The sequence below is a fragment of the Populus euphratica genome, unplaced genomic scaffold (assembly GCF_000495115.2).
Source record: "Populus euphratica unplaced genomic scaffold, PopEup_1.0 scaffold61.1, whole genome shotgun sequence".
In the NCBI taxonomy this organism is placed as follows: domain Eukaryota; kingdom Viridiplantae; phylum Streptophyta; class Magnoliopsida; order Malpighiales; family Salicaceae; genus Populus; species Populus euphratica.
In genome coordinates this window covers 178,484-189,379 of record NW_011499941.1, presented here as the reverse complement: position 1 = coordinate 189,379, position 10,896 = coordinate 178,484, and the positions used below count along the sequence as shown (strand labels likewise).

At 39.5% G+C, this 10,896-nt stretch overlaps 3 protein-coding genes across 3 annotated transcripts in view; 1 reads left to right on the top strand and 2 right to left on the bottom strand.

The window, feature by feature from the left end:
- Positions 1–1,278, top strand: part of AQI (Peptidase M20/M25/M40 family protein) — a 4,065-nt gene extending 2,787 nt beyond the window's left edge. Inside the window, 3 exon segments of the mRNA XM_011042528.1 lie at positions 300–548; positions 758–860; positions 912–1,278. Coding sequence (XP_011040830.1) covers positions 300–548; positions 758–860; positions 912–922 — 363 coding nt within the window. The 3' untranslated portion in view covers positions 923–1,278.
- A 283-nt stretch (positions 1,279–1,561) lies between these two features.
- On the bottom strand, positions 1,562–4,327 carry REME1 (Pentatricopeptide repeat (PPR) superfamily protein). The gene has a single exon (XM_011042527.1). It carries the CDS (start codon positions 4,236–4,238, stop codon positions 2,304–2,306), a length of 1,935 nt encoding a protein of 644 aa, XP_011040829.1. The 5' UTR covers positions 4,239–4,327; the 3' UTR covers positions 1,562–2,303.
- Positions 4,328–5,845: 1,518 nt separating this feature from the next.
- On the bottom strand, positions 5,846–8,682 carry LOC105136988 (probable galactinol--sucrose galactosyltransferase 5). The gene is made up of 4 exons (XM_011042526.1): positions 7,465–8,682; positions 7,164–7,341; positions 6,565–6,932; positions 5,846–6,409 (listed from the first exon to the last, which is right to left on the bottom strand). Exons 1-4 carry the CDS (start codon positions 8,680–8,682, stop codon positions 5,846–5,848), a joined length of 2,328 nt encoding a protein of 775 aa, XP_011040828.1.
- Between the last annotated feature and the right edge of the window lie 2,214 nt (positions 8,683–10,896).

Below are 10,896 nucleotides of genomic sequence, written 5' to 3'. Positions count from 1 at the left end.
TTCCTGCTGCAAATATTTTGACTTATACTGTGAACAAGGAGAAGTATAATCTATCAACAGAGACTTTTGGCAATATAGGCTAAAGGAAACCTCGTTAACTGATACAAGTTTAACTCATATCTGTGTACTTACATGCAATATGGGTACAGCATGTAGAAGAAACATTATCCGGAGGAATATGTGATATCTGATCACTTGTTGGAACCCTTGCTCTTTGATCATGGCATACTTTTAACACACAATAACTATTTGAAGAATTCCCTTTTCATTTCCAAATCCAGTTTTAATTGTGTTTATAGCTTGGGCAGTTTAAGGAGAAAGCTTCTATACACGATAAGTTTGGGAGGCCAATGCTCACGAAGACTGACAGTTCTAACCCCTGGTGGAGCCTGCTTGAGGAAGCAGTCAGAAAAGCTAATGGAAGACTCAGTAAGCCAGAGATCTTTCCTGCATCAACTGATGCTCGCTACTTTCGGGAATGAGGCCTGCCTGCAATTGGCTTCTCTCCTATGGCAAACACACCTGTACTTCTGCATGATCATAATGAGGTGAGTGTTTAATTCACTGCTTCCATTTATATTTCTCCATTTGTAGGCTAATACTTGTGGCTGTTTTTCTCATACAATATTCAGTCATTGCGCGCTAATCTCCGTGGGTGAATGAGAGTGCATGCAGCTATGTTCTATGCAGACTCGTTGCACTTAATTGGAATCGATATAATGCATATTAAACCATCATCGTGTCTGCTCTGTTGCAGTTCCTGAACCAAGACGAGTACCTGAAAGGCATCAATATCTATGAGTCAATAATTAAAGCTTATGCATCTTATGTTGAGGACAAAAGCACTGGAAGCTCCAGAGGGAGCTAATGCAGTATCTCATGTTGAGATACAAGAAACGAAGGCTGCATAAATGAGTTGTGAGGAAGCAGCATCACCACTCATACCCCATCCTTGAGACCATATATGTTTTATGAGTTTCTGGCGGTGAAACACAACAATATTTGAGATTTGCAAAAGTGATGCATGTGTCAATAAATAGGTGGATTGATTATGACTATAATAAGGCAAGAATAGCGCTATGCATTATCAGTTTTGAACCTGCTTAAATGTTCATAATCTTGAAAAACGTACATAATTTCTTAGTAATCAATCATGTATCTTGATCAAAGTAGTTGAATGGCAGGTGGTTGAAAAGCGTTTTCCAGGATTTATATCCAAGTTATATACCAGCACGTTAGATGTCTAGGATCATCAAAGTGATCGCACTCTTATTTCAATTTTTTGATTGATTTTGAGCTTGGTAAAGTGAGGAAAGCATAGAAATGTGTGGCAGAACCGTTTTTTACAACTCGATTTATTAATTGTCCCAGCTGAATGTCTAATTAGCATTACGTGTGTGTGTAGGCTATAAGACAATTATTCTATACATTATTAATCTTTATACATTATTAATTTTTTAATTAATGTAGTCTGAACATGCACGTATCTCAATTAATTTAATAATTATATAAATCTTTATTGACAATTATTATATTAGTAATTATAGAAACTCAAGACCACACGAAAACAAATTCCTTTCTTCATCCCAGGCTCATAACACTACTACTACGAGGCACCTGGATGGTTTGAAAAATATACAAGTTATTGCATGCGTGCGTTGAAGAGGCGAGAGTAAATATTGATATGTCTCTCTTTGTTTTGTTTTTCGATCGAAGTCTTTAATTACATGAACAGTGCAAGGAAGGCCGGAAAAGCACAAGACTAATACATAACAGTTGATAATATGAATTCCAGTGAAGAACAAATTTTTTTCAGCAGCGGTCACAATCCCGAGGATGGCATGCAGTTGGACGATATTCATCAAAGTCATCCATGCCGCTTGATTTCAGTTTGCTTACTAATAGATCGATTGATGTATAGAGGTAAGTGACAATTTATTTGGTCACTCAGTTCATCCGTGGACCATTCATCATTTTTTTGAGGGCTTTGAGCTTTGATGTGACATCGCAGCATTCGTAGCTATAGGTCATTGGAATGGAACAACTTTCCTGATATTTTTGACTTGTTTTCTAATCAGTTTCGAGTGATCACACATTCTGTAATGGAATCTTTTTCATTGAAACGGTTTTTCAGTGCCGGTGTGCCACCCATTGTTTCCGGCAAGTTGGAGGCAGCATTTATTGAATGATCAGATAAATCCAATCAGGCAGTTGAATTGTTATATGGGTCTGCGTCTTCTCCTCTTTCCCCACTCTCTAAATGCTAAGCAGATACAAACCACAAGGGCCAACTTGATCCCCTGTCACCAAAAATCTCCACAGGAACAAAGCCCATCTTGGAAATGATGGTATCGAACGGGATCTCTGATAACAATAATCCGCTGCTCCATCTTTGCTAGAAGTTTTGTAAAGAGATGACAGTCTCCGCAAATCCTCAGATTTTTTCTGATTCTTATAGTTTGACCCCTGGGCAAACTCATCAAACCAAATACAATTGCCAGTTTCTCACTGTGGTATCTTAGGGAGTCTTGCATTTGCTCCCCCTCCAGATCTTGCAAGACAAAATTGGTGTCAGGAACATAGCCGACTCCCATGAGTTTATAAATTAACTGGTTCAGCTCAATGTTGATTTCACTGATTTGTGGATGTGATCTATCTCCTAAGATGAAAGCATGAATCTGCTTACCCACTTCAATCCAGCTACATCCTGGTTCTTTCTTGATTCCTCTGTTAGTCATGACTCTCCTAACTTCTGCAACATCATTCCACCTTTGAGTATTTGCATAAATGTTGGATAACAGTACATAGGTTCCAGCATCCTGGGGATCCAATCTTAGAATTTGTTTGGCAGCATGAATAGCTACATCCACATTCCGGTGGACCCTGCATGCATTTAGCAAAGCCCTCCATGTAACAGCGTCTGGTTCACATTCCATTTCATTTATCAAGTCAACAGCTTCACTGAGCCGTCCAGCTCTTCCAAGAAGGTCAATCATGCATCCATAGTGTTCTCTTCCCGGATCAATCCCAAACAGCTCTTTCATTGAATGGAAATAGTACAGGCCTTCTTCCACAAGACCAGCATGGCTGCAAGCAAAAAGAACACCAACAATAGTTACGTAGTTTGGTTTTATCCCCAAAACTTTCATCGACTCGAACAACTTCAGGGCCTCTTTGCTGTATCCATTTTGTGCCAAACCAGCAATCATGGTACTCCAGGAGATCACATCCTTCTCTACCATCCGAACAAAAACGGCATTAGCATCTTCCAAACTTCCACACTTGCAATACATATCCAAAAGAGCATTATTCAAAATCAAATCTTGATCGTACTTCAACACATGAACATGGACTTGCCTCCCCAACTCTAACAATGCCAACACAGTACAAGCTCTCAAAACACTTGTTAGCGTCGTTTGTTGGGCTAAGAACCCAGCTCTCTTCATTCTCTTAAAAAGCCTCAACGCTTCATCACCATCGCTATTTTGAGCAAACCCTGCAATTATCGAACTCCAAACAACCAAATCCCCAGTCACCATCTCATCAAAAACACGCAGTGCATTCTCCAATTCACCCCATCTGGAATAAACATCAATCAAAGCACTCCTAACAAACACATCAGAGTCTAAACCAATCTTAATTATACAACAATGCAACTGCCTAAGATTAAACAGCCCATCACAGGCTCTCAAAACCGAAGAGTACGTGAACATATTCGGTCTCACACCTTCTCTTAGCATCAAAACCAAGAACTCCAACGCCTTATCATTTAATTTAGCAGCAGAATAAGCTGATATCATCGTTGTCCAAGAAACGACATTTCTATCAGGCATTTTGTCAAACACGTCCTGTGCATCGTGTAGAAGACCAAACTTGACATACATGCTGATCAAAATGTTGATTAAAAACGTTTTGGGCACGTGCCCGTTGGAGAAGAGATGGACGTGAATACGTTTGCCATGTTGAATAGCTCGACGGGCCAGGCAGCACTTGATTAGCTCTGAGTACGTAATACAATCAGCCCGTATACAATGTGTGTGCATGAGTTCCAAGGCTTGCATGGCTCTGGGCAAGTCTCTTTGATAACAAAACTTGGTGAAATCATCGAGTAGGGAAGATGGGAATGCCTTGTTGGAGACATTGAAGGTCGCTATGGAGGTGAGAGAAGCAGTTGATGATAGCAAAGACGGTGGCTTTGTCATAAATTTATTCACCACCTTGCTTGAAATTGTTTTCATAGCGTAGTTGTGTTCAGGTTTAATTCGAAGAGGCAGAAGCGGGCAGGTTTTTAAATTGGAGGGTGAGATTTGAAATGAGAGAATTACAAATTAAGTTCATAAACTTTTTATCTTTTTCTTTTTTAATGTCTATGTCTACTTTTTTTTAATTGTTTTTTATTTAAAAATATATTGAAATAATTTATATTTTTTTAAATAATATAACTTCATAACTTGTATAGAAAAAAATCTTTAAAAACTCTTATAAAAATTTAAATATGATTCAATTATCAGATAAAAAATTATAATATTTTTAAATTATTATTATAATTTAGAGTGACTGAATGTTCTTTTAAGTCTAAACATATTCTATGTTCGATTATGCATGTAATCTATATAAAATAAATTTTCATTTAATTAGAGCAAACTCATACCTAAATGCTCAGAATGATTCATTATTATGTAAATAATAATTTTTTAAAATTTTAATTGAAGTTTATTTTTTAGTTTATAAATTAAATAAATATAATTTTTACTCATAAAATATATTTTAAAAAAAATCATAAAATTATTATTTTTGTATGAATCATGGGCTGATTAATATAAATAGCAACAACTATTTTGTCGTTGTGATTTATTACGTGGATCACGACATTGCTTTTAAATCATTGATGCAGTTCAGTTAATAATAAATAATCATTTCAACTAAAAAATCTAAATGGTTAAAGTGAAAATTTTTGAGTTTTTTGAGTTTGGAAGCTGCAGAAACCCTCAACTTTAATATGTGGTAGTGGAGAGGGAGTACCATGGTTGAACAAGGCAACAATATCTCACCTCGTTGCAGAGTGGCATTGCTCTTGCAGAAATAACAACACTCATGTTTTACTTCTGTGCAACATTTCAGGTCTATAAAAGACTCCAGACTTCATCTAATATTCTTCCTAAAACCATTGGTCAAGGTGTTGTCAGTAGCAGTTTTAGGTGGACAGCCATGGGAGGAAAAACAATCTTCGCCTCATTATGGAAATAGACATCAATTCAATATTCAGAGATATCATGTGATTTATTGGAAGCAAGGCGTTTCTCCTAAAGTTAAATCCACTGTTCGCAGATTGATGATTTTATTGCCCTAGATTTTTCCTGAGCTTTCTTAATAAACAATCACAGTATCATTGATCTGGTAGTAGATGGAAAGGCAAACTGGATCATAAAGACGAGGAATTGTGTAGCAGATTGGTTCGCTTCCTATGCATTTTAACTAGAGTTTGGGTGCGCGAAGCTCTGGATGATCTGCCTGCAGGATAGCTGTGGGGATGCTCATCCCAGGCCGTGTTATTAAGGTCTTTGACTCCTCCTTTTGTATTCTAAAATTAAAACTTAATGTTGCAGCTTTATTGCGCAAGAGAATGCCAGGTAAAATACCACGCTTGAAGATCAGACCTTGGCCTAGAAGTTAAGGTCTAATGTACCAGGCCATCAATCTGAACAGCAACAGCACCTTCTTGTTACTTTTTCCCAATTTAGAGGGAGGACAGGATAATAATACGTCCCTTGAAATTCAAACCAATAATAAAATGATGTTTGATGATGATAGCAATCAATTTCCTTCCTAATCAAAACCCTAAACTCTAAAACAAGTACTCAGCCATAGATTGGCCAGAAGGAGCAGACCATGGCACTTGAGTGACAACCATGCACTCCTCGTACTCAAATGGGACCTCTCTTCCATCAATTTTGCAAGCAATTGGTTTCTCAGATGCAAAGACCCTCATTTCTCCGGTTCCTGTGACGCCAATTTGGACAGAGCTATTAGCATCGTTGTAGGCCAATGACTGGATAGCACCGCCTGTGTTGAGCATGTTCACCAGGCCTATAGGAGCAACCTGGACTAATTTCCCCTCCAAGGCAGTAACTGGGGAGACAGTAATGAGCTCAAAATTGAATGGTTCCAGGGCTATCTCAATGTTATCGTATGGTTTGCAGAGAACCAGCATTTTGGACTGGGAAAAGTACATGGCAAACACCTGTACTCCTTCAATGGAAATTGGGTTCTTGCCACTATTCCATTCAATGTCGTTGGGGTTGGTCTTAGCATTCACCAGGTGAGAAAATTGGGATGCGCATTTGTTGCGTCTAGTCTCGCGGCACCATCCTCCTCCTTGGCAGTTAAATGCTCCGATGACTCCAGTGAACTGTCGTAATTCCCAGTAATAAAATTGGCAAAGTCAGCAAAACAGTTCGACATGAAATGAAATCCAAAGTCTAGCTGCATATATAGGCACAAGATAATCTCTTTTTTAACATGGGGCACAGAAAGAATATTTCAGTACCAAAAATTGCTGCTTACCTTGTTGAGGTTCCAGATTTTAAGCATGGTATTGCCATCATGCAGAGGGTCCTCGAACAGGCAATCCCTGGTTGGGAGTGCGTAGTACTCACACCGGAGAATTGTACCATCTGGCAACACTAGCCTCCTGAGCAAGGGGAAGTTGTGCTCCCCAACGGTGTCACTGACATAAATGGGGCCACCAGAAATTGCCCTGGAAGCAGCGTGGAACTCAGCACAAGGATGAGTAGACTGGAACATGTCCCAGTCAGGGCGAATGAAGTTGCCCATCCACAAGCTATTGTAAGCACAGTGCACCATGTGACATCCTTGGAGCCAAAATGTGCCATTAGGATCACCAGATGGATCGGTGCACCAGAAATCATCACCTGTTGCAACAATATAATAGGGTATATATATAAATGAACTAGATATCCTAAAAAAAGAAGAAGATTAACCAGCAGTCATATGATCATGTTTATTAGCTAGCAGCATATCAAGCTGCTGTATAGCCAGATTACTAAAACTTCTACCAACGAAACAGGTAGTTGTTAAATCTCATTGTAACTTCACAGATTTTTGAGCAACAAATCGATCCATAGGAAGTTGAAGCGACATACCAACACGACCAAGAGAGATGGCCTCTGTACCAAGGAACATGAAGTCGTTGCAGTGTTCCATGCTGGCGATCACACCATTTCCATTGAAATGCTTCCTCACCGATGCTGTCAAGGCCTTATAATATGCCTTCGCTAGCTCAACTCTGCCTCCATAGTTTTCACTCAACATTTCCAGCAACTGCACATTATTCAGAGAAATATATTTATATGATCAGCAGGACATCAATTAATAGGGCTTGTACTTCGTATATTAAGAAATCATAAATCTAAAAGTAGATTAAATATTTGCGTACAAACTCACATGGATGACGTCCACCTTAACACCATCAATCCCAACATTCTCCAAGTGGGAATGAAGCCCCTCGTACATCTGGTTAACTATCTCCGGCGGCACCAGCCCTATTTCATTGTTGACGATCTTATCAACGGCAAGGTCCTCCATTGTCATCTCCAATCCTGGAGACAATTTTGGCTTCACAATCTCAGTTTCAGGCAAGCCAGGCACGTTAGGCCTCAGACCACCCCAGTACCCACATAGTGCATGCCACACGTAAACATAGTCCACAGACTTAAATTCCTCCTTGAGGTCCTTTATAAAGGCTCCCATGCCTTTATTATCGTTGGCACCAATAGCCAAACTCTTGGGACTCACATAGTCCCTGAACTTGTAATTCTCCTGGAACTTCAATAGTCTGCATGGCATCTGCTCACCAGCAACAGCAGCGTTCATGCCTTCTTTTGTGATCGGGTCCTCATCATGACTAATAGATTGCCAACCATCATCAATCAACACAAGACCAGGTGGGCAACCACCTTCAACCAGACCCTTTACACCTTCCCAGACACCTTGAGGGTGCACAGTAAGATAAAAGGCATCCCAGGTACACCAACCAAATTTGTCGACAATACCTGGAGGAGTTTTCTCCTCCAAAAGCCTAAAAGTACCCAAATGCTTCCTCGCCACCTTTATAGCCTCCTTCACCAAATTGTAAGGATCATCACCAACATGCACATAAAGAACACTTCCGAATTCGGCACCAGAAACTTTTGTGGAACCACTTTCCACACAAATATCAATGTTGTCGTTGTTGCCGGGCTGGAGAGAGGCCCGGAAAGGCCCCTCAATAAGAGGAAGGAGGAGGACGTAGGGTCGTCCCGAGTCAGACTTATCAAGCATGACCATCTGAGTCTCATGTTCAAGGTCTCTGCCATTGGAGCCAACCCAGTGAGTTGTCCACCAGACCTTAAACCTGAATATGCTCATAAACCTTATGCTTTTCAGTTTCCCAATAGGGACAACATGCCTGTCTGCGGGTTCTTTCGATTTGAACCCAACAAAGAATCCCTCAATGGGGGAATAGGGAGAGGAATTGATGTTGATGTTATCAGGGACATCAGAGAGAAAGATTTGGCCATTGGCAGTGAAGTTCGATCCCTCAAGAGAGATCAAAGACGGGTTAATGCCATCAACCATCCCTGAATCACCAGTGTTATCCCTGCTAATTCCTGGAGGCGACATGGTTGAGCACAGAAGGAAAAAAACGAGAAGATGGGTTCTGCCTAGCCTTAAAAGAGAACAATAAAGAGAAAATTGGAGAAAAAAACTAGGGTTGTTGGAGTGTTTATGATGAGAGGAAAAAGGCTGAAGTGTGCTTGTATATATAAAGAAGAATGGGACACTGAAAAGGTAAGTGCAATATTTGAGGAGATTCTGTGTGATTCTGACGGCAAGTAATTTACGTAGTTAATTTTTGCGTTTTAATGGAAACCTTGAACTTGCCTTTATTATTGTTAAGCTCCACAGAAATGGTAAGTTCTTTATTATTAATTTGTGCAGGATTTGGGGGGATACATTGAATGCAGATATACACAGGATTATGACTATGAAGGAGACAAAGGGAGACGCAGAGATATTTCAAAAGCAAACATGTCAAAGGAGAAGGGAAGAATGCAAACTTGCTATAATTAATGCATAGCAATGAAAGAAAAACGATACATGCATGATGATGGCCAAGCTGAGCCACGCTCTCGCCAACACCCTCTTCAAGACCATTGGCATTACACATCAGTTATCATCTCGATCCCCAACCTGAACTCACGCAGAAAATTCACATGTCTACCACCAGATATGGCCGTCAATTTGCTCTGTGGTTGCCTTTTCTCTCCATGTAGCCGCCACATTGCCAGTAATCTTCTCATTTAACCTTATCCTAAAACATCCGGCATTGTGTATGATGCTCAATCCCATTGTAGAAAACAACAATGAAAAACAATATATAATAAGTCAACTTAAAACCTTATCTGAGCAACAACAATGAAATGATTACAGTTATCCTATCAACTGGCTAAAGCATTGATCTCCTGCCCCCCTGCCGGTGGGGTGGCAATGAATGAGACAGGTGTCCGAGACATAACTTGCCTGAATAGCAAATTCTTTCACGTACTTCTTAATTTGTTGAATGCAAGAACTTCAAAGGTACTACAATAAGATTTCTGCACCAGCAAACAGTCCCAACACTAAGCTCCAACGTCTTCATCTCTCAATCTCTTATAGGTACCGGTGATGAATGCATTTTTATTGGACAAGGAAATTCTCAGGTCACCGTCACAAGAATCAGATACTGTGGACCTGGTCTATGAATCAGGTACTGCTGAGTTTTCTTCTAGTTGGAGTGGTATAAATGTATACCACCTGTGTAATTTCTTAGAGGAACTAATATATTGGGTAAATGTTCCTTGGTCTAATAGTGTTGGAAACTTGGAGAGATACGTGACCAATCCAATAATAATTGATCAGTCATATTGTCCATTCACTTCTTGCATCTTTACAGTCAGCATTTACCCTTCTCCGAGGACAGCCCAATAATAGTTGGCAGCCGGATTCTTGAACGCAGCAAAGAAAACGAACGGAAAAATTGGAAACTTATGGAAGTTGCATTGACTACGGGCTTGTGCAGGAACTATCTAAGGTGAAGCTAAGTGATATATATTTCAAGAAGCTAGATAAGACATCATCATGTGCTGTAGCAGTACCAATAGCAGCAGAATACCCTGAAGACATTCACTTGGAGTTGTCATCAAGTGAGAAACAACACATTTCATCAGGTACAAATGTTAGAGCTAGATACATTTTGGCACGCAAATCCCACCATCATGTGCCTAGCGAGTGGTTAAAGGGAAAAGAAACAGAAACCATGTCTTAGGTGGTGGTTTGTTTTTGAGGAGTTGTTATGCTCCCTGCCTATTCAACTCAATGAATGATTTGTTTGATTGTGATTGATCATGGCATTAACAATATGAAAATGTTGGAGATGTTTGCTCTCTGGTTCTCAAGTGTGAGAGAGAGATAGGCAGACGTACAGTGCAGCAGTGCAGAACTGCCAGAGCAGACATTTTGTGGGCTTTCAAGTCAAGGCATCAAAGGAAGGGCAAAAATGAAAGTGAAGATAACCCAGAGTCGCGAAGAAAATAAAATAAAAATTATGGGTAAATAATGAAAATACTAGGTAGTAGTGGTATTACTGTTAAATATTTAATATATTGCATTTCCAACCTCATTTTATTTTTTTAATTATTTGTGAAATAAAAGGCCATGGAGTAAACTATCCGGAGCAGCAATACATAAAAAAGTATGTGGGCAATGAGCATATATATACTAATTATATAGGCTAAATTTTGCTAAATTTAGCCTATATAATTAGTATATATATGCTCATTGCCCACATACTTTTTT